The 23,462-nt window shown below is 35.2% G+C and overlaps 2 protein-coding genes and 1 long non-coding RNA gene across 3 annotated transcripts; all 3 read left to right on the top strand.

Moving 5' to 3' along the window:
* The first annotated feature begins 8,211 nt into the window (after nucleotides 1–8,211).
* On the top strand, nucleotides 8,212–12,619 carry LOC110731280. Its single transcript, XM_021911121.1, has 4 exons — nucleotides 8,212–8,838; nucleotides 10,810–11,262; nucleotides 11,539–11,845; nucleotides 12,064–12,619. The coding sequence occupies exons 1-4, from the start codon at nucleotides 8,395–8,397 to the stop codon at nucleotides 12,198–12,200; spliced, it is 1,341 nt and encodes a 446-aa protein (XP_021766813.1). The 5' UTR covers nucleotides 8,212–8,394; the 3' UTR covers nucleotides 12,201–12,619.
* Nucleotides 12,620–15,428: 2,809 nt separating this feature from the next.
* On the top strand, nucleotides 15,429–19,412 carry LOC110731278 (mitochondrial pyruvate carrier 1-like). Its single transcript, XM_021911120.1, has 5 exons — nucleotides 15,429–15,598; nucleotides 17,564–17,666; nucleotides 17,754–17,808; nucleotides 17,895–18,030; nucleotides 19,088–19,412. Exons 2-5 carry the CDS (start codon nucleotides 17,571–17,573, stop codon nucleotides 19,128–19,130), a joined length of 330 nt encoding a protein of 109 aa, XP_021766812.1. The 5' UTR covers nucleotides 15,429–15,598; nucleotides 17,564–17,570; the 3' UTR covers nucleotides 19,131–19,412.
* Nucleotides 19,413–20,096: 684 nt separating this feature from the next.
* Nucleotides 20,097–23,285, top strand: LOC110731279. The gene is made up of 2 exons (XR_002513274.1): nucleotides 20,097–20,293; nucleotides 22,501–23,285. It is a non-coding gene; the product is annotated as an uncharacterized LOC110731279 (long non-coding RNA).
* Nucleotides 23,286–23,462: the final 177 nt, after the last annotated feature.

Raw genomic sequence — 23,462 nt, 5'->3', positions numbered from 1 at the left:
GAGTTATATACACAAATATGGTTGGAATTTTAAAGTTTTTACATAAATATTTGGTCATACCTTTTTTAATAGGTGCCAAGATATAAGTGTAACTAGTACTTGCATTTGTCAACTTTAGAATTCTACACATCGAAAGCTGTAATTAAGCTGTATATCTCACATGAATTGGCTTGGCTGCTATGTATATTCTCATCAACTACTTGACTGCTCAATTAGGTAACACAACATCACCATAGTCCGCTTTTCGGTGATGATTTACATCCTCCTTTTATTTATATTTTTGAACGGTTATTTGAAATCCACGTTCACTACTGCATAAATTATACAGTCCATAAATATTATAAATATTATAAGTGGTAAAAGATGTTTAAAGTTGATATACAAAATATATATATTGAGATAAATTTAATAAAATCTCTAGACTATAATTTTTCTTATTAAAAAGAATTCTTGAGCTAATAATTTGATTTTCATGTGATGTAGTTCAATCTAAATCAAAAAAATGATTGAAGAAAAAAAAGGTAAATATTTTATATCATGGTTGCACTATTATCAAAGATAATACTCCATACAAGTATTACAACTAAGAGGTTAAGAAGACATATTTTCTCATAAATTGGCCACTTATTATGTTGATTGGGTTATGAAATCATCAAATAGCTAACATTTGTAACTTAGCCAATGATCATGAAGCAAGTATTTTTCAACAATACTATAATATAAATTAGATAAAGCATCTTCAACTCCAATACTTTTGTAACAAGTGTGTCCCTACTTGTGACTATAATAAAACTAGAAATATCATCTTTGTTTTTGATTCAAGACACAACTTCTGGTTGTATAAGAAAAAAAGACATTAAATTAATACGCATGGTTCACATATTGATATTGATATGTATTTTAACAACTAAAGACATCAGATATAGATAGGTCATTAAACTTTACTGTTAGATTATGTAAATAATCTAGTATGTAATTAGTTTGTAAATTACTAGTTTAGCCTAACCCTAACCTAGCTTACGATTGTATTATATACTGTTTCATGATCAATGAGAAAGGCACGGCAAATATTCTCTCATGGTATCACGAGTCTAGGTTTTTCAATCCGAAACCCTACCTCTCTTCCGCTCATCTAATCTTCTTCTTCTTTTCTTCTCTAATAGATGATTCTAGCAAGCTACATCCGGCCACACTTGTTAGCAACATCAAGACATGTATTCCGGTTACTCTGGATTACAAGGGCACTCAATACAACCTTTGGAGAACTCTCTTTCAACTTCACTGCCGCGCAAATATGGTAATTGATATTATCATTCCTCCACTGGTTGATCCCTCTGCTAAGAAACCCGAACCTTCTGCTGCTGAATTGGCTTTCTCGCAACGTCTTGATGACCTTGTCCGTCAATGGATATATGGGACAATATCCATTGATTTGCTCAACACCATTGCCGACCCCGATGACAAAGCGGTCGACGCTTGGAAACGTTTGGAGAATTTCTTTCTAAATAACAAGGCTGCTCGTGCTATGACCCTTGATGCACAATTCACAAACACCAAGCTTGAACAGTTTGATGGTGTTAAACCGTACTGCTCACATATGAAAACCCTTGCGGATAATCTGAGGAACGTTGGAGATACGGTCTCTGATCATCGAATGGCTCTGCAATTATTGAAGGGTTTCACCGATGACTACAAATCCTTTCGATCCTCTGTTCGACACCTCGATCCGCTGCCTTCCTTTGAGGCATTGCGCTCCATGCTTGAATTGGAAGAGCAGAGCAATGCATCTGATATTCCAGATTCCGGTGAGGAAGCTCTCCTCTCTCAAACCTCACAACCAGCGTCGTTTCCGCAACAGGGGAGGGGTATTTCCGCGACTGACTCTGCTCGTGGAGGTGCGCCACCTGCTCGCGGTGGTCTAAAAATTAAAGGGAAGGGTGGTAAGAAGAGCAGCGTCGGCTCCGGTGGCCGGCACAACCAGTCCCAGCAGTCAGCACCGCAAGCTCAGCCCTCAGCGCAACATTCTCACTCGGGGCAGCAGGGGTGGATGTATCCCCCCCCCCCCTTGGGCTTATTGGTCTCAGCCACCATGGGCCACTCCCCCATGTCCGTACCCTTCACAGGGTCAAGGCCTAATGCAGTGGGGTGGGAGGCCTCAATCACAGCAGCCCGGTCTTCTCGGTGCTCGTCCACAGCAGGCATATTTCATGTCTTCTCCTCCTCCTTCTTCCTCGGGACATGTGCCAACCAACATCGAGCAAGCTATGCATACAATGTCTCTTGCCGACCCGAATTACTACATGGATACCGGTGCTACTTCACATATGACAAACTCTCAAGGTAACTTGTCGTCATATTTTTATTTGAGCAAAAATAATAATAATAATAATAATATTATTGTTGGTGATGGTAGCAAAGTTCCAATTCATGGTTATGGTCACAAATCCTTAAACCAAAACACACTTCAACTAAAAAATGTCCTACACGTGCCTAAACTTGTCAAAAATCTAATTTATGTTAGAAAATTCACTATTGATAATCATGTGTCAATTGAATTTGATCCGTTTGGGTTTTCTGTGAAGGATTTGCAGACGGGGAGCAAAATAGTGAGATGTAATAGCCATGGCGATCTTTATCCCTTCTTCAATGATCGTCAAGTCATTTCCAATTCTATTCCGTCAGCTTTTGCAGTTGTTTCTCCTAGTGTGTGGCATTCCCGTTTAGGTCATCCGGGAAATGCAATTCTTAGCTCTTTACGTAGTAGTAAACTCATAAATTGTAATAAGGCTACAAATCACGTTTGTCATTCTTGTCCTTTGGGAAAACTAATGAAATTGCCATTTTATGATTCTATGTCTTTTACTACTATGCCCTTTGATATTGTTCACAGTGATTTATGGACTTCTCCCATTGTTAGCTCTCTTGGTCACAAATTTTATGTTCTATTCCTTGACAATTACACGAATTTTCTTTGGACTTTTCCTATCTCATCCAAATCCCAAGTTCACAACTTGTTTCTTCATGTACGAACATATATTAAGACTCAATTTGAAAAAGAAATAAAAGCTTTTCAATGTGACAATGGCACGGAATTTACCAACACTCCATTTCAAAAATTTTGTGAACAACATGGCATGACCTTTCGCTTCTCTTGTCCATATTCTTCTCCTCAAAATGGCAAAGCCGAAAGAAAAATCAAAACGATCAACAATGTTGTTCGTACTCTTCTTAGTCATGCCTCCATGCCTCCTACTTTTTGGCATCATGCTTTAGAAATGGCCACATACCTTCATAACATCATTCATACCAAACTCCTAGGCTATAAATCTCTAACTCAAATTCTATATCAAAAACATCCCGCTTATTCTCATCTTAGGGTGTTTGGTTGTCTTTGTTACCCTTTATTTCCTTCCACTAAAATTCACAAGCTTCAATCTCGTTCTACTCCTTGTGTTTTTATTGGTTATCCGTCTAATCATAGGGGCTACAAGTGTTTTGATATCTCGAGTCGTAAAATTATAATAGCTAGGCATGTTTGGTTTGATGAGTCGGTTTTCCCATTTTCTAAAATTCATACCCCAAATGAACATACTTATGATTTTTTGGGTGATGCCTTAAGTCCCCTTCCTCTCCCTATCTTGCGGCAGCATCAGGAGCAGCCTGCTGCTACCTCACCCACACGGGATCCAGCAGGCGCTGGAGTGGGGAGGGTACAGCAAGTTGCTGTGTCTGCTCAGCCCGCACAGCCCCCTGCCCCACACAGCGCGGTGAGCGAGGTAGTGCAGCAGCAGCACGAACCCTCATCACCATGTTCTCCCACTGCTGCCTCACCCTTATCACCCCCTTCTCCTCTTGCTGCCACCCATGTGTCACCACGGCAGCTTGCTGCCACCTCTTCCCCATCATCACCACCGCATCTTTCCCCTCCTACTCATGTTCCCGCACCATCCCCAATGCCCACGCACTCCATGGCTACTCGTAGCAAGCATGGAATTGTGAAACCAAATCCCAAATACCAAGACCACACACATCATACTACCACCTCCATATCACCCATTCCAAAGAACCCGGTTACCGCTCTTCGTGACCATAATTGGAAAATTGCTATGCAGGAAGAATATGATGCTCTTATTGAAAATGGTACTTGGAAATTGGTTCCGCGACCACCGAATGTGAACATAATTCGGTCATTGTGGATTTTTCGGCATAAGACTAAGTCTGATGGGTCTTTTGAGAGGCATAAGGCTCGCCTTGTTGGTGATGGTAAAACTCAAAGTGAAGGCATTCATTGTGATGAGACTTTTAGCCCGGTTGTTAAGCCGGCTACTATTCGGGTGGTTCTTAGCATTGCTTTGGCTAAGTCTTGGCAAATTCATCAATTGGACGTCAAAAATGCTTTCTTACATGGTAATTTGAATGAAACGGTTTACATGTATCAACCTATGGGATTCAGAGATCCTAATAAACCTGATCATGTCTGCTTATTAGACAAGTCACTTTATGGTCTCAAACAGGCACCCCGTGCGTGGTACAAACGGTTTGCAGATTTTGTGGCTACTATTGGCTTTGCTAATAGCAAATCTGATACCTCTTTGTTCATCTATCGCCATGGTAATGATACTGCTTATCTACTTCTATATGTTGATGATATTGTGCTTACTGCTTCATCGGAATCTCTCCGTCGACATATTATTTCTCGGCTCAGCTCTGAATTTGCAATGAAGGATTTGGGTTCTCTGAGTTATTTTTTGGGTATTGCTGTTACTAGAGGTAAAAGTGGTCTATTTTTATCTCAAAAGAAGTATGCGCAGGAAATTTTGGAAAAAGCAGGAATGGCAAATTGCAAGCCTTCAGCTACTCCTGTTGACACCAAAGGCAAATTGAGTACTCAGGAGGGTGCTCTGTATGACGATCCTACTTCTTATCGGTGCCTCTGTGGTGCTTTGCAGTACTTGACATTCACCCGACCAGATATCTCTTATGCAGTTCAACAGGTTTGCTTATTTATGCACTCGCCCCGTGTTGAGCACATGAATGCGTTGAAACGCATTCTACGATACATTAAGGGTATGACAGATTTTGGTTTACAACTGCATAAATCTCCTATTTCTACCCTTGTGTCATACACGGATGCAGATTGGGGCGGGTGTCCGGATACTCGTCGTTCCACATCGGGGTATTGTGTATACCTTGGTGACAATCTGATTTCTTGGTCTTCAAAACGCCAACCCACTTTGTCTAAGTCTAGTTGTGAAGCAGAGTACAGAGGGGTTGCCAATGTGGTCGTTTTCCTCCTTTGATTCGACATGTTTGTTTTGCTCGAGGACGAGCAAAAACTTAGCTTGGGGGGATTTGATAACTTGTTATTTGGCATGATTTTAGGGTACTTTTGAACCTTGTTTTCGTTATTAATCGACATCAAAGTTCATTTTTTATCCTATTTTTATGCAAATTTTGTACCATTCATGCTTCACCAGTTGTTTGTGTTTTTGATGTAATGTAGCTATTAGCACTATGGACATGATCAAGCATGAGTGAGCAAGGATAAGGGCAAGCTTGGTTGATAGAGCCATGGAGGAAGAAGGAGGAATGCCTTAAAGGGAAATGAAAAGCTTTTGGAGAACCTTGAAAGGTCGTTTGCGTAAGCGTCAATTTCAACCAACCATAACTTTTGATCTTATCAACCTTTTGAAGCGATTCAAATTGGAGATTAAAGTTCGTCACAAGAGATTTCCAACGACTGGTCACAAGTCCATTTCCGACAAGAAACGTAGAAGTTACAGCTTCCCAAAGTTAAGCAGTCTAGGCAAGGCATCCTGCACGGACGTGCAAGATGATAGCACGTCCGTGCAAGTCTGCACGTCCGTGCCAAAAGTTGCACGTCCGTGCAGACCTTGGCAGAAGCTTCTGCCTCCATTTTGGCCCTCCTGCACGTCCGTGCCAAACTTGGCACGGCCGTGCTTAGCCTTGCACGTCCGTGCCAAATCTGGCACATCCGTGCAGACCTGCAGTCGAACTCCTTCCTTGTTTTCTCCGTCCTTTTTATTTGGGGGTCATATAAATACCCCTTTAGAGCTCATTTGTACGGGGAGGCAGTTTTTTTTAGAGCTTTCCTCTTAGTTTGTAGTCTTAGAACATTAAATTCTCAAATCATTAGTTAGTTCTTAATTTTTAGCTTGGAAGCATTCAAATTCAATCATTGTAGAAGACAAAATCCACCATTGTTGCTCACTTTGAAGCTTCATAGTAACCATTTCTTACTCATCTTTTCTACTTCTCTTTACTTTGTTGTTGATTACTTGCTTAATTCTTGCATGCTTAGATTGTTAATTAGCTTAATCCTTAGTTTGAACTTGTTCATGAATTGCTTGAAACCTCTAATTGCTTTAACCTCCATGGATTGTGAGTAGTCTAAATTCTAGGGTTTGGGTAAAACCCTCAATGTAGTCACTAATTACTTGTTGCATGTGCTAATTTGGTTGTTGTGGGATGATGATTAGTTGAGCTTAAGTGGTTTAATTGCTTAGTTCTTGTATATGGCCATTGCTAGAACTATTTATCCAAGCTTTCTCAACGAAGGATCGAGAGATGAACTTGAGTTAGCTCCCTTATGCTTAATTGACCCGAAATGCCATGAGAATAGAGATTACCGGTCAAGGGAATGTTTATGTCATCGTGATTATGCTTTAACACTTGTTTTATGCTATGTAACCACGAGAATAGGTTGTATTCACGATTCAAGTAATCCCTCTAGCTTGAGAGAGTAGTTGGGTGCTTTAGATGACTTCCCCTAATTTGTCCCATTAATTTACCTTGATTGTAGCATGCTAATTGTGATTTGTGATGAAGTTGAGTGGTATAACCCGAGCCCTAGATTCCTCTTAATATTGTTAATCTCCTCTTAGCTTTAGTTGAGTTGAATTAGAAGAAGTTACTCAAAACAAACCCAATTTAGAATTCATTTAGCTTATTTAAACGGTAGTACTCGGTGGTTGATTCAACGCCTCTCTTGGGTTCGACCCTTTCTTACCCTTACTATTGTTAGTGAGACCAAGATAGGAATCATTATCTTTGGTAGGCTCGACGACGGCCTATCAATGGTCCTCCCGCTTTGACTGCGGGGGAGTGTTAGATTATGTAAATAATCTAGTATGTAATTAGTTTGTAAATTACTAGTTTAGCCTTAACCCTAACCTAGCTTACGCTTGTATTATATACTGTTTCATGATCAATGAGAAAGGCACGGCAAATATTCTCTCATTTACTAATCATAGATTTGCAGTAATATTTGCCCTCTTAGCTCTACCACGTATCAAGCGAGCTAATAGGTCCCATGGTCGTCCAGCTCACGAGAAAGACAACAACAAGGTCAACAACTTTGTAGTCCATGTACTAAAACATTGCAAAATCTAATATCATATTGGTTCGTAACCTCTATTACCTCTATTTTATATTATTTGCAACGATTTGACATAAAATATAGAGAAAAAAATCTAATCGTTGCAAATAATATGAAACGGATGTAGTAATATTTTGACTTGAATGTTAACTAGCTTGGTTTAATTAATTTTAGTTATTTAAAAGATTTTAATATAATCAAATAATAATAGTTTTAACGTCAGTTGTTATATTATTGAGAGATTACTTGAATTGAATTGTTATATTGATGGGTGGCTTATAATATATAGTTATATGAGTTGTTATATTGTTGAAAAATGAATATTAATTTCAACTAAGATTAGGGTTTTTTTTTTCCTACTTAAATTATTAGTTAAGAGTAATATACATACCTAGCATAAAAACTTTGTTAGCAATACATCCTCCCAAAGCTATTTACAACATCGATTAATAAGCATAATAATATGAACGAGATCGAAACAAGGACCTATGGAAGTCGGGGCTACCCCGTCCCCATGGACACCGCAACAGTGTCCTGAGGGAGGAGTTTAGAGGCCTAATTTTTAAAATAAATTATTATTCAATGCCTCATGTTAATTGATTGATTGTTGATTAATCAACTTATTTTGACTTATTTTGATTGATTGTTGATTAATCAACTTATTTTGACTTATTTTTCATACAAAATAAGTTCAATTAGTATAAAAAATTCAGATAATATACTAAGTTAAATCAAACATCTATTCAAAAAAAAAAAGTTAAATCAAACATCACCTAAGTTCCTACTTCATTAGAAGAAGCCAAATATAAAAAGTGAAAACGACACATGTTTTCACCTTAATAAAAAAATTACATAAACTCCACATATATATACTTCATATGAGTATATAAATACCGTATAAATGTCTAGTATAAGGTAGGTTGATAGCAAAATTATCAATCAATTCAAATATCAAACAATGGTATTCTAGTAACTTTCCAAAATCCCATACAAAAATGGAAAACGAAGAGAGAGAAAATCATAACCTTCATCAAAATCAACATATTCTTCATCAAAATCTACTATTACCAAAATCACATAAACAAACCTTACAATATGAAGATGATGAATTAAAAAGTCTAAGACTATTTCTAACATGGGCTTGTGTTGATCAATCAAACCCTTGGAAAACAAGCCTTTCTTGGTCCGTTTTCTTCTTGTTTTGTATTGGTGTTCCAATTTTGTCTCATTTTGTATTATATTGTTCAACTTGTAAAGATGAAGATCATCTTCAACCCTTTGATTCCATTGTTGAGCTTTCGCTTTCGGCTATTTCCATTCTTTCTTTCCTTAACCTTACCAAATTTGCTAGAAAACTTGGTCTTAGGAGGTTCCTTTTCCTTGATAAACTCTATGAAGAGAGTGATCGGGTTCGGTTCGGGTACTCCATACAACTTCAGGTACGTTCTCAATCATCTAGTCTTATTAATTCTGTTTAATCCCCTGTTTTTTTGAACAGGGGATTTCAGAATATTTGATATGATATAAAATATACTTTTTTTTTTTTTTTTTTTTTTTTTTTAATAATACATGCAAAATAATATGAAGTAAGGTATTTATTCTTTATTACACAGATTTTATATTGATATATTAAAATTGGGGATATGATCATATTCTTGATCAAATTTAATTTTTGTTTATCATAATATGAATGATGAGAGATTGTGATTTAAACAAGTATTTGATTTTTAAGAAAGTTAATTATTTTTATGTTCTTAAAGATTGTCATGGTTATTGATTAATGCGATATAGTCTTATGATTGATGAATAAGATACTGCACCTGTTTGATTTTATGATATTATGATTTTGCTTTTGATTAAGATTATATGATCGAAGTTTATTTTAATTTGATACGTGATTATTGTTAATTTTCTAGCTGGTGGTCGGTGGTATTCCTCCGAAAACTCTGGGTCTTAAGTTGGAAATCAAAGTTGTTAGTGTGCATTTGAAGGAATTGAGTCATATTTTGCCGTTGAAAATTTAGACTGGGATTTTGATCGAGATTGATAACATAGTGACTAATTTGGATTGTATTTCAACCACATAAGATGGTTTTTAAGGTAAGGAGAATAACAAGCGATAAAGATGGACATTATTAATAATGAACAAATCCATATTAATTAGAGTTTTTAAATTAGAGTCTTCAAATTTGAGTAATACTTCGTTCGTAATAAAATAATGCATTCAATTATCATATTATGGAGTATTTTGCTTGAAGTTGATCTAATGCGCACAAGTTTTGTCACTCTTTATTTATTTATTTTAATTCATGGCGACATAAAAAATCACTTTCAGCACACCTTAAAAGTAAGAGATATTTTATTAGAGAGAAAAAGGGTGATCTAAGATTAGTAATTTGGTACATTCAATCCATTTATGCTTCCCAGATTTCTATACGATTGAACATAAGTTACATACATGATCATGTCGGCATAATGTAAAAAAAAAAAAAAAAGGTTGTGTCACATTATTAGAACGTATACATTCGCCTGATTCGAGATCATGTAAGATATTGCCTTCTTAAGGTGGTAGTAGAAGGATCATGGGTATATAGTAGTTTTCGGCAACTTTAGCGCAAAAAAGTAAGGTTTTTTCTAGCAAAAGCAATATGCAAAAGAGTTGAGAACAAAGCATCTTAATTAAATCGTGCCTTTGTCGTTTATGCTTATCATCATTCCATCAACCTCATTGTTTCAATTGATAGCAGGAAATATAGAAATTAAAGAATGCAACTTTTTAATCAAGGTCATTGTCATATCCATCCAAAACGAACTACTATTTTGATTAGCTAGGTAGATATTTCTTCTTCTTCTCTTAGGTTTAATGTTGGTTTTTTTTTTTTTTTTGTCCTTTTAATTTGCTTTTTATACTACCTAATGCACCAGTTTTATATTACAAATTGTAGTTTCTAGTGGTACGATGATAATAAGTCGAGTAATCCGTTCAAAATTAATATTCAAACTTGACACAGTTATAATCGAATCGACCAATCGACTTAATTTGGCTCGAACTATTCGAATGTACTACAAAATCTTAATGAGTCTAGTTGAGTCAATAGTAAATTTATTTCATCTCAAACATTGTTGTTTTGTTCAATTTCTATATGTCAACTTCTTACAAAAAAAAGTAAATTTCATTGATACGTGAAAATCATAATGAAAAGTTAAAAGTCTTTATAGTTTTGAACTATCGACTTTAAATAATATCATTTTGAATAAAAATTCGGCTATCATCCATCATAATTTATAACAATGTTAATTATGGCCTAATTTCCTTCATATAAACCATTGATTAACTAACATATTGCATGTTAATAATGATCAGAAATTAATTTAATAAACATTATTGAATCCTTTGTTATTTTTTGCAGAGATCAGTCAAAATCCTCTGTATGTTCGTGGTACCCTGTTTCATTGCTGATACAGCCTACAAAATCTGGTGGTACGCCACAGGAGGACCTAAAATCCCTCACTTTGGCAACCTAATATTGAGCCACACTATTGCCTGCTTCTTGGAGCAATGCTCTTGGCTATATCGAACCTCGATCTTCTTCCTAGCTTGTGTGCTCTACCGCGTTAGCTGCTACCTTCAGATCCTTAGGTTCGAGGACTTTGCTCAGGTTTTTCAACTCGAAACGGATGTTGCAATGGTTTTACTAGAGCATTTAAGGATCAGAAAGACTCTGAGGATTATTAGCCATCGATTTCGAACATTCATTTTGTTTACGTTGTTACTTGTCACTGCTAGCCAGTTTGCTTCTTTGCTAGTCATTACTAAGTCTGATGGTGGTAAAGTTGATCTCTACACTGCTGGAGAAGTCGCGGTAATTATCTATTCTTTAATTTGCTACGTACATACTTTCTCTGTTTTTTTATTTGTTTATTTATGGTAGTGGACCATCTCAATCAAAAGCTTAAGTTGGTGGTCGTAATATTTAGGTCACGCTGGCTCTATTACCATGTTAGTGGACCATCTTAACCAAAAACTTAAGCTGATAATTAAAGTCCAGGAATATGATTTATAATTTACTTATTTGCAACCATTTTCTGTTAGGGAAATGTTATGTTACTTATTATTACTACGGCTTCTAAATGTGTAGCTCTGCTCGGTAACCCTAGTAACTGGAGTGTGCATATGCCTAAGAAGTGCAGCAAAGATCACACATAAGGCGCAGGCCATTACCTCATTGGCTGCTAAATGGCATATTTGTGCTACGATAGACTCTTTTGATGCTGTCGAAGGTCAAACAACTCCAATCACTCGATCATTTTCACCTCTTACGTTCCCCTACTGTACACATACTGAGTCCGATGAGGAGGAGGGAGACGGCGATGACGACCTTGATAACACTAAGATGGTTCCTGTTTTTGCAAACACTATTTCCTACCAAAAGAGGCAAGCCTTAGGTATGAATACTTTTAACTCCTTGTATTGTTACACATAGTTTGGTAGAGTTGGTGGGGTTGTGACTTTGAGGTCACGAGTTTAAGCCCTACCATCTACATATACTTGGGAGTAGAGGAATTCCCTCACCTCCCTACGTATAGATATAGTTGTTAATTTTTTTTTTGGTAACATCGGATTTTAGCTAGAAATGTTAGTTATTTTTTTTTGTATTTTGCAGTGACTTATTTAGAGAATAATAGAGCTGGGATTACAGTGTATGGATTCATGTTGGATAGATCATACCTCCATACTATTTTTGGAGTTGAATTATCCTTGGTACTTTGGTTGCTAAGCAAGACAGTGGGCATTTCATAATTAAGAAGTATGAAGAGAAATTAAAGAGAAATAAACACAGATTTCCTCTTGATTGGTCACTCAGATTAGATTTCTATTCCTTGTATAGAATTTTATGTCCAATGGCTTTATTGAAAAGGTACATATCTACATAATATGGTTTATTTTTTACATTGATGTACTATTAGGGGGAGAATTTTGTATGTTTGATTTTTTATTTTTTTTTATTTTATTTGGTACGATATTAGCTGTTATAGAAAATTGTAAGTTTAATGTAATTTGTATTAGAATAGATCAGAATTACGGAGTATATTGCGTTGTTTCAATATGATAAACTCGGAAGGAGAAAAAACATATGTACGCGAGTACTAATTTTGTAAGGCACGGCAAAATTATTAGATGCAACATGTAACATAGATATAAAATATCTATTTGTACTATATCTCCAAATTTTTATTTTTGTTGGTTTAGATCATAACTTGAATAGTTTAAGGTGATGCTTCAAATCTTGTATACATAGCATCTCAGTCACGACAATCGCATTTTAAATCCAGCATTTGGGAATATTTGGAACATACATATATATTATGACATCATGGTTGTTTGAAAAATGAAAGCTCAACTACCACGGTACTACCCTATAATACTAATACTTGTACTTGGACAACTTGGTATGGGATATAATTAATTTTTCATTAGTTATAATGATGTATCAAAAGAAAAGGAAAAGACAACAAAATGACAAACTAAAATAAGTTTTTATTAATTATGTGTTAATTAAAAAAAATGTGACTAACTAATTGTTAAATATGTTTTGAATCGAGGCATTCAATATGATGTATATATATTTTGTTCGTGATCGCCCTACAAAGCCAACAAGGGGAAGCTTCATAATCCCGTCGTTTCAAATTTGCTTGTTGGTGCACCCGATTGAGAAAGGTTGTCCGGTCAGACCGAGTATATGGGAGGTTTTATTAAGGTTTTCCTTATATTATAAAATGATTCCATTAGGTGTCTAGGTGATCAATTTAATCATACCTATATCGAGAGCCATTAAATTTAAAACCAATATCTATTCTTCCTCAAGCAAATTCCAAAATTACCTTTTATTTTCATTAACTTACCAAAGACAAGCAGAATGTTATTAGTTTCACCTAAATGTATACTTCGTATAAAGTATTCTACAGAGTACTTTTTTTTTTTTCTATAAAATTTTACTCCGTAATTACTAATCCATAATTACATATATTAATAACCAAAAAAAAAAAGTAGTATTTACAAAAGTACGCATGTCTATTAGGCTATACCAAAGTGATGTAAGTAATCCGTTTACTTCATCTATTCCATAACCAGTGGCGGACCCAGAAATTTTCGACTGGTGAGTCACAATCAATAATCAAATATGTAAAAAAATTTTTTTACCAAACAACCAAATAATAGTACTGCAACCCACATATTTAAACAAAATATAACATCATCCCACCATAAAATTGTAACACACTTACAATTTTAAAAATACCCTTTAGAAATTTTAACCAGTTTGTCAACATAACATGAAATTGCAGCAAAAAAAATCAACTTTTCCGAGCTACTCATATATTGAAGTGAGAACTAATCAAAATTTAGAATTCCAAATACAAGTAAAATCATTTGAACATAATAGTATATGAAACAAGGAGATGAAAAGAGAGAATATTCAACTGACCTCAGACACCACAACAATTCATCAATCAAATCAACATCCTTAATTATATTTCATTATTAGAAAAAACACAAGACTTTAAACTTTGCAAGCAAAACCTTTATCAAATTACAAGTTATAAGATACAAATTACTGCAATAATTAACATAATTAAGCATAATTGTTCCGACATTCATATATAGTCTTATAAAAACTACCCAGATGCATAATTCACATAATTTGATCACCAAATATTCAAATTACACCAAGAAAATCCAAAAATGCTTCGAAGATTCATACTTAAAAACAAACCCAGATAAATATTTCACAAAATTTGATCATCAAACATCCAAATAACGCGGAACAAAACCAAAATTTTCAGGGGGCAAAAAAAAAATCCCAAATCAAGAAATTGTAACAAACCAAGAGGGTGCTCGAATTTGAATGAACTTTTAGCCATCTCAGCACTCAAAAAGGTAGAATTGATACATGCTGAGTCAGAGTCTGGAGGCGTGAGCGAACTAGCGAAGAGGAAGCGTTAACTAAAAATCAACCTAAGTTTAAACCAAGTTTAATAAAATTAACTAATTAGACTGAATTGAAGATTAGAATTTTAAACTAAAATAGAAATCAACTTACTAGCAAAATGAGAATAGCAGATTAGAAGAAGCGTTGAAGACTCGAAGCGAACTAGCGAAGAGCACTAGCAGTGAGCACTGTCGGTCTGTCGCACACGACACACTCGCACTGAGCAGCACTGCAGCAGAGCAGGCGACTAGGCTAGCAGCAGCACGCCAGCACTGGAGGGTGGAGGTAGTCTGGTGATTTGGTGAAGTGGTGAAGAGGAAGAGGCGAAGAGGAAGATGCGAAGAGGAAGAGGCGAAGTGGGCTAGGGCTTGACTGCTTGAGGAATTCGCCAAATCGGGCTCACCTCAGTACCTGAAGTTAGAATTTTTTTTTTTTTTAAAAAAAACTTAGAATTTTTTTGGGCCCTGGTGAGTCATTTGACCCACCAGGCACAAGGGCCAGTCCGCCACTGTCCATAACACAAATTTTTATACGTAGCAGGCCACACTTATAAGTAACTTTAGAATAAATAACCTCTATAAGTAACCCCTAATCGATTGAGTAAACCCTAAATAATCCCTAACCGACTTAGTAACCCCTGGCCGACTGAGTAAACCCTATAAGAAATCCCTAATCAACTGAGTAAACTTTGTAAGTAACCCCTGATCGTCTGAGTAAACTTTATAAGTGATCCATATCCGACTAAGTAATTCATATAAGTGACCTCTGACTGACTAAGTAATTCCTATAAGTGACCTCTGACCGACTAAGTAACCTCTATAAGTAACCCCTGTCCTACTGTGTAACTCTCGAATAAGTAACCCATGTCCGACCGAGTAACCTTTGAATAAATAGCCCTGACCACACGATATAGTCAGTCAAACAGAAAAAACACCGATTTCATATTACAGAAGACTATGATTAACTTTTTTTTTTTTTTCCTTAAGTTTGACCGTCTTAAAAATCGAGTGTGTCAATTAGTCCGTAGTAGAAGATTTGGTAGTTGAAACTCTTGAAAGTCAAAAGGTGAGGTTTGGGGATCGGTTGTCAAATTATTTTTAAGAAAGGCGAGTCCCGCCCCGCCTGAGATAAATAAACATTTCCACCCTTCACCGGCGATTAGGGGGTCAACAACTCCGGATCAATTCCAGATTTCAATCAATATTTAAAGGTATTATTCTCTTAAATTCTTCATTTTTTTTGCAAATTAGAATCCTTCAATTTTCACAAGTTATTGTGATTATTTTGTCAAAATACTCTCAAATTACGCAACCTTGTATAATTTCATCAGAGTTGATATTGATTATTGATAATTTTTTTTTGGGATTTTTGTATTTTCTTTCAATTTCTTGTATAATTTTGATTAGAATAACATCCATAGCTCCATTATCCTCGATTTCGTTTTAGTTTTTTCTAAGTATTTATTTTTTAGGGATTGCAATTGAACAATGTCGATTACTGGGCGAACATTTGTATTTGATTCTTTAATTTGATGCTAATTTATCGTATTTAATTCGTCTCAAAGTATCAAAACTTGTCAAGGTCTTATCTGGAAGAAAGATGTTAGGAGTATATTGGATGAGTTTGGTTTATGGTTGAATTTATATTTTTATGCAATAGAAATTTATAATCGAGTAAATTTAGTGAAATTAAAATTGTTTTATTTTATCGAAATATTTGTTAGCCTAGTATATTTCATCAATTATTCACTTTCCCATAGCTCAAAAGTGAACCAATCGCTTAATTAAAGTCCAACTTATCTAAGGAAGCGAGCATCAACTTAATCAAGCTAATCCTTATTGTGCGTGATTGTTCCGGTTTTGGAATACTTTGACCTGTAATTTTCCTAGTGTTTATTGTATTCCTCTGTGGATAATGAATTATACAAGGAATGATAGATGTTCTTCATGAAAGATATGTTTAGATTCCGGGGAGGATTCCTTATGTGAGTGGGTGACTTTATACATTTTCAGAGGTTGGATCATCTTACTCAATTTACACAATTACACACCCCTTGCACATGATGTGTTTGTATTGGCTCGCTAAGGATTGTCTATGTTGTACTTGTGTTTTTTTACTTTCTAAGCTGAAGTATTGACAGCCAGTGCTGTATAGATGAACTATGATGAGTTGTTTGAGATGTCAGGGAAGGAAAGATGATCTTTAATGTGAGAAAACATAGGCCAAAAGAAGGAAATGCATAAAAAGAAGTATTTTTTATTAGATGCAATAACATATGTAAAAATAGGGGAAGTAAATGGGGAAGATAAAGTATGCTAAGAAGGCCTAAGAGTCGAAAAAGGTTCTTTATGTGTTGTTATTAAATATGCTACATACACATTTTATCATTTTGGCCTCCAGGTTCAGATATTCGAAGTCACGTCTTATGGTCCTTTTAACTTTATTTCATTTTGTTGACCCTCTTCTATGTGGGATAGATATGCATGTTTTCTTTCCTCACTATCCTCATTTGTAACACACTTGTTCAACATGTTTCCTTTTGAGAGTCATTATGATTGGTTTTTGAGCTGGCTTAATTGATATATGGGTCCTGATGTCATCTTTCCATCGATCAATTGTAAGTGCTCTTTTTCTTTTTTCCAAAGGAAAAGTACCCAAGAAATTAGGACAATCTTCTCTCAAGAGTGTAGATTAGCTTGTAATTTTTTGATGATACATAACATAAAGAGGGCATTTTTTTAGTCTTGAAGTGTATGAACATTACTTTTTCTGGGAGATTGTTATAGGCTTATAGGTCATCTATAGGTCAATTCTTTGAAGCACCAACTTGGTTGCAAGGATGACAATTTGCAAAAGCAATGTATGTTGACATTAAGATGTTTTGCTGAAGGATCAATCTTTCATACTTCGTATAAACTATTGCTTTACTGGTTGGGATTGTAATTTTTAGTATTATGTCTAAGGTATAGGTGTTTACCTGGGGCCTGGGGCTAAGTGCATAAACGATCCTCTTGGTTTGATTTTTTTCATTCTTATTGAGTGTACGTGGCATAATTTTTGTTTCTCATATTCTTATAAATTTGTTTCTGAGAATCTGCCAATTGCTTGCTTGCATTGGAAATGATTTTATTTACGGATTATTTTCCAGCATCTAACTTTGTATTACTCTTTACAGGAGATAAATGGCTTCTACTTTCCGTGCTTTTTTGAACAGTCCTGTTGGTCCTAAAACAACTCATTTTTGGGGACCTGTTGCCAACTGGGGATTTGTTGTTGCTGTATGCTTCTTTACTTGAAAACATATAAATTACTTTTGTTGACTAGATTTTGCAACTTATCGTCTGTGTTTCTGATGGAGCTGACAGGGGCTTGTGGACATGAATAAACCTCCTGAAATGATATCTGGCAACATGAGTGCAGGTTCATATATGTTGTTGCAAAGCAAGTCTACGCTTTTAAGCATGCTTTGATAGTCAACTGATCAACACTGTTTGTTGGTGTTTCAGCAATGTGCGTTTATTCAGGATTATTCATGAGGTTTGCATGGATGGTTCAGCCTCGTAACTACCTACTTCTAGCTTGTCATGCTTCAAATGAGACTGTTCAACTATACCAATTTTCCCGGTGGGCAAGGGCTAATGGGTAAGGGTTTTGAAGAATTTCGTTGTTTTATAACTCTATGTTTACCATGTTCGACTTTGATTGTAAATGCTTGCTTTTTTATTTTGGCTGTGTGTTTTCCAACTTGCCTTCTCAGTTGCCCTCTTTTAATCTTCTATGAAGTTGGTGCTTTCCCATTTTTAAGAAGAGGGAATACGTTGTGGGAATTAGACTGATTTAGTGGATTGTTTCTATGTGAAACATTAGTAGGCTCAAAAACACATTATTGCACAGTTTTTGATAAAATTCAATGTACCTGAGGTGGGTTGGGGAGTCCAACCAATCTCCTGCTTTCCCCGATAGCTCAGAACTTTAGAAGTTAGAAGTCCGGTTGAAAATTGTGGTATGGTCTATATGAAAAGTTCAGTTGAAAAACAGATTCAGTCTCATATTATTTCCTATCAGTCTAGGGAGTCATTGAATTTGTTAGTAGCAACATTTCAATGGCTATGATTTTGGACCTAGATTGTTGATCTTGAAAGTTCATCCCCTTGGTGTTGGAAGCTCTAATCAAAGGTGTGGATTGCTCATTGTTTTAGCTCAATTTTAGGAAATGCAAACCACATCAAAAGTACAAGTAGTTAACTAATAAAGTATTCCCAATTCATTCAGATCGGGGAGTATCTACTTGGGTCTTGACCGGTTGACCAAACTGCAATAAAGGACAGAGTACTTGTTTTTAGTAACCTCTTGATCATGAAGAGGGATCGCATAAAGAGTGGATGTATTATAGTGGGGGTTTTTGTATACGGTCTTATTGCTAGATAATTTATAAGCTGAAACTATCTCCAAATATAAAGATATCCTTGACTGGGATATTTTAAGAACTAACATTTGTCTTATGAGTGGGAAAATTTTAGGAAAATTTTAGAAAAATAACTGGTCGTTATTATTTTTGACTTACATTTATACTGAATGTGCCAGCTCTAGGGCCTCCAGCAGTGGACATTGGTTACATGTTAATTTCTTATCTTTCTCTTTTTTCTTGGTTCAATACTTCAATCTTATATATTTTTGATCTATTGATCTATTGTGCTAGGTACTTGTCGCAAAAGAAAGACGAAGATACACCATCACAGTGATTTATCGGATTTGCTGATCATCATTTGGCGCTTTTGTTGCAATTATGTATAAGTGACTGAATCATACGCTTGTACGCCACCTTATCACACATTGAAGAAAGATTATGCTCACAATTCACAAACCTTCAACTTTGGCAACACATATTTGCTGTTTACTCTTGAACCGTGCAGCTTTTCTAACATGTTTTATATAGTTGAAATGTTCAGAATGTTTTGGTCATACCCTGCTCTTTTTTTCTTTTTAACTGTGTTATATTTTCGGTCTAAATTGGTTGATGGCAATTACCTTCCTGCTGGCTACTAGAATTATGAGAGTGCCTTTGCTATCATACTTATTATGAAGTACATAATAGCCACTTAGATCCGAAAAATGTCACTTTGATTAATAAGAAAATAATAATGGTTACCTAATGATTTTGATCTTATCATAAAAGTTATGCGTACATTTTATGGAACCAATGAACCATCCTTGTCTTCTATACAACCATTATCCGTTCATGTTTGGTTGACATTTTTTATCACATACATTTGTTAAATGTGTTGAAATATAAATTTAATTGTTGATAGATCTAAATATCAATAAGATTATAAAAGTGAATCAAATATAAATACGGAGCAGATTAATCACAAACGTTAAAATTTAAAATCCAGAGCTCATCCATTAAAAAAGAATGAATTATTTGCCTCATTTGATTTAAACGTAGGAGGAATGTAGTAGACACAAGTCATGAGTAGTGAGTACATTTAATTAGGTCCGATTCACTTCATACTACTTTTGCTGAAGTGAAATTATTTATACTATTTTTCTATTATGAATTCTTCTTTAAAATTATCAAATTTAACAGAAGTAATTTTTATTTATTTATTTATTTACGGAAACTGAATTTATTTTTACTGAAATAAAATTACTACGTATTTCTAATAAATACTTGGGAATACTCGTATTATTTTTCTAAGATAAATTGAACAAGACCTTGGCTTTGCAAACATAACGCTTTGAGAGGTAAAAAAATTTCCTCCTACGTTGGGAGCCGCTGTGCCTGTACTCCTCTTCAATCGGACTGTTCACAAGGAGCCGCCCCCACTCCTCACTCTCTCCTCCACTGAATTCTCCATTGACGCGGCTTGTGAGCTTTCTTTCCTCCATTGAAGCAGCTTCTGAGGTAAGATGTTTTATCTTTCAATCATTGAATATCGATTTCGTGATCTAGGGTTTATCGTTAATTTACTTCAATTTAGGGTTCTTCTAAGGTGGATTATTAAACTATTGCTTTATTATTCAATTACTGAAAGATTATTACAATGCTAAAGAGAAGTAATTTAATTTAACAATTGAATCCAATTTGGTTGCTAATGTGTTGCAGAACCCTATAATTTTAGGACAGAACTATGAAAATGGAGTTTGTTAAGATTATTTCTTGAGCCCATTAGCTTATTTCTGGTTTATACTAAGTTTGAGATTGTAAGTATGATGTAAGGATTGATTTGTTGATTCAAGTTTGTATCTTTTTAATGAGGATTTGTTTGTTTTTTGAAATGTAGTGAAAAAATAAAAATAAATTAATACTCTTATGATGCTGATTTCTCTCTAAGTAAGCAAGGAAATTCATAATAACGACGAACCAATGACTATTTGTATGCATTGAAAAGATGAATATTTTGAAAATTTTCCTAAGTTGATGAACAAGCATAAACCAATAGCTTTTATTATTCATACAATCACCTTGAACATCTTTTTTATCGTTACCCCAGTAGAGCTTAGGTGAAGCAGAATGATTGTCATTTTCAAATATTTCTATGATGATCATTCTTGGAATGGTAAGAAAACTGAGCACTTACATTTGATTACTCTATGTTTGTATGATTTTTAGCCAGAAAAGAAGGAAGGAAGAGGGTATTTCAAAGTTTGAGCAAATTGCATTATAATCTTTCTTCAATCTCTCCTCACATCATATCAAATCAAACAAATTTCTTTTTCTGTTTTTTCAAATTCTTACAAGTCTAAGTGTGCAAGTAAAGAAACTGTTTTGTTCAAGATGTATTTGTTTAGGATTGATAAAGGGGTAGAGATGATGGTGAATCGGATGTATTTATTCAGGGTTGGCAAAGAGTTTTGTGTCATTGGTTCTCCATACTTATCATTTCCGCTCTTTTGTACTGTATGCTTTGTCTTATACTAGCTTTGTGACGAGATTGAGAATAAGGTCGTGTTACTTGGATTAGGAAACTTATATCCTCACTCCTTAACTCTTGGATATGTACATTGAGGATTTCGACTTCCTTTTTTTTTTTTTTTTTTTGTTGTAACATTAAGGATACTGAGCTGCGGTCCTTGTGGAATGAAAGTTTTTTGTAATGTTAAGGGAGGGATGTGATAAATTTACTCCAGTCTTTAGTGATTTGCCTTGCTTTTGGTCTTTTGGAGTTTGGATCTTTATTGTGTGAAAGCGATTTCATTGCTCACATGCTGGGTAACGTAAGAGTGGTTGGACCTTCTGAGTGCCAAGATTGTCAAGTTTAGTTTCCCTTTTTTAGGCTGACTTTTGATATGCTACCCTTTATTTCGCTGCGATCAAATTTGGTAGGGCCTTAACTTATTTTTTGTGATCTTTAGTTCTTTACACTATTATTTCCTAGAAGCTCCTGAAAGGCTCTTGTAGAACTATGAAATTTAATATGGAAATATAGTGAGCTGGAAAATATTTTTGGGTTTATGGTATGAGTGAACCTTAAGTGATTCCTTTGCAGTTTATATAAATATCACAGATATGCTTTAAAGGCCTATCAAGCTTTCATAATGCCAAAGGTCTAGAGAATTAATTAGGAAGTCCTTTAAGGATTGCTGTGAAGGCAGCTATTTGTTTGGAAAGCCTAAATGATCAGAATTTCCTGAGGTTCATTTCTGGAAAGTACAGAGTTATCTTAAATTTTGGGTTGTATACAGATTCATCCTTGTTAAGAAGAACCAACCTATTTATTCAAGCTACCTTCCTAGACTACATCAATGGCCTGTGGTTGAAAATTTTGCACTCTAGATAATTTGTTTGCTTATCTTGGCATTATTTATGCTATTAATTTTTCTCCTGTAATGATATCCAAGCTAGAAAATCTCGATGTAGCTATTTTGGGGAAAGTGTTTCTACAATAAATATGCTTTTGGTGTTTGGGGGAAGTTGTGGAGTTTTTGAAAAGTGATCCCATCACAAAAATTAAAGAAGGAAGAAAACTAGGCTCTGTTCAAAGTTCACTAATTTGAAAGCAATGCTTCATGTTTTTTTTGTTGATAGTCATATGTGGAAATGATATATCTTTATAGCTATATGGTGTGCTTATATTAACTGTATCAATTGTTCTGTAATTTGTAAAGCAGGCTAAGCCATGAGTACAAAGATCCGTGTAGTGGTTAGCTCTTTTGGCCGTCCATTTTTGGAAAGCCTTCCACCTCATACACGGAAGATTTCACTGCCTGAAACTAGAGTATTATATACAGTTCTACGGTCACCTCACATTGACAAAAAGTCCCGAGAACAATTTGAGACAAGGGTCCAGAAATGTGTACTGGACATAAAAGCTGAGAGGCATGAATTGCGCCACAAGCTGTTTTGGTTAGCACGTCATCGTATGTTTGGAGGTCAAATGGAAGTCCAAGTGTTTTCTAAGACTCGTTTAGACCCTAAGCTTTTGCCTCTCCCACAAAGAAAGCCTTAGTATCTTTTCTGCTGCCATCTTATGGAGCGCTCAAATTTGTTGGTTAAATTCTTGATTTCAGATCTCTTTGTAGCTTTTGTTGAGACCAGATTGCTCCAATTACCTGTTTAAGGAAGCTTCTTTTTTTGGTTTCTTGTTATACTTCAGCAAATAATTCTTGCACTTGTCAGACGCTTGTGTCGTTAAAGTCTTATGAATGGTTATTAGAATTCTGTACATCAGTGGAGTTTACCTATAAGTTGAAGCTAAATTTTTGCCAAATTCTGGCTATGAAATCTCTCATGGATGTACTGGTTGATCAATCTTTAACCATGAGAAAAATTTACAGGTTTGTTACTAGAGAGCAAGTTTGTCTATGTTTTGGAAAACTGCCGGGTTTTGCTACCCCTTCTGCTGTTCTTTGGGTCAATGATGATCAGATCATGTAATGAAGTCTCTTTGCTTTAATACTTGTATTTTCTTCAGTTCATCAATTTACTGAATCTAAGCAGAAATCAACTGTATGCAGATGGGAAAATTAGTTGGATTGGATTATGCAGTTTTCTGTTAGCAAGACTTGCAATGTAATTTTACTAGCATGGTAGTATGGTACGAAGTATTTGTTTACTCTTTAGATTATGTATG

This window comes from Chenopodium quinoa, unplaced genomic scaffold, assembly GCF_001683475.1.
Source record: "Chenopodium quinoa cultivar QQ74 unplaced genomic scaffold, ASM168347v1, whole genome shotgun sequence".
NCBI classification, from domain to species: domain Eukaryota; kingdom Viridiplantae; phylum Streptophyta; class Magnoliopsida; order Caryophyllales; family Amaranthaceae; genus Chenopodium; species Chenopodium quinoa.
Note: the sequence above shows the minus strand (reverse complement) of the source record. Positions and strands in the feature narration are given on the sequence as shown.

What these genes read in the sequence shown, in the direction of transcription:
- LOC110731280 (XM_021911121.1), top strand. Translation starts at nt 8,395, where the DNA reads ATGGAAAACGAAGAGAGAGAAAATCATAACCTTCATCAAAATCAACAT. An exon ending in GGTACTCCATACAACTTCAG is followed by an intron (nt 8,839 to 10,809) that starts GTACGTTCTCAA and finishes TATTTTTTGCAG; the next exon opens with AGATCAGTCAAAATCCTCTG. An exon ending in CCAAAAGAGGCAAGCCTTAG is followed by an intron (nt 11,846 to 12,063) that starts GTATGAATACTT and finishes TGTATTTTGCAG; the next exon opens with TGACTTATTTAGAGAATAAT.
- LOC110731278 (XM_021911120.1), top strand. Translation starts at nt 17,571, where the DNA reads ATGGCTTCTACTTTCCGTGCTTTTTTGAACAGTCCTGTTGGTCCTAAA. An exon ending in ACTGGGGATTTGTTGTTGCT is followed by an intron (nt 17,667 to 17,753) that starts GTATGCTTCTTT and finishes TGGAGCTGACAG; the next exon opens with GGGCTTGTGGACATGAATAA. An exon ending in ATCTGGCAACATGAGTGCAG is followed by an intron (nt 17,809 to 17,894) that starts GTTCATATATGT and finishes TTGGTGTTTCAG; the next exon opens with CAATGTGCGTTTATTCAGGA.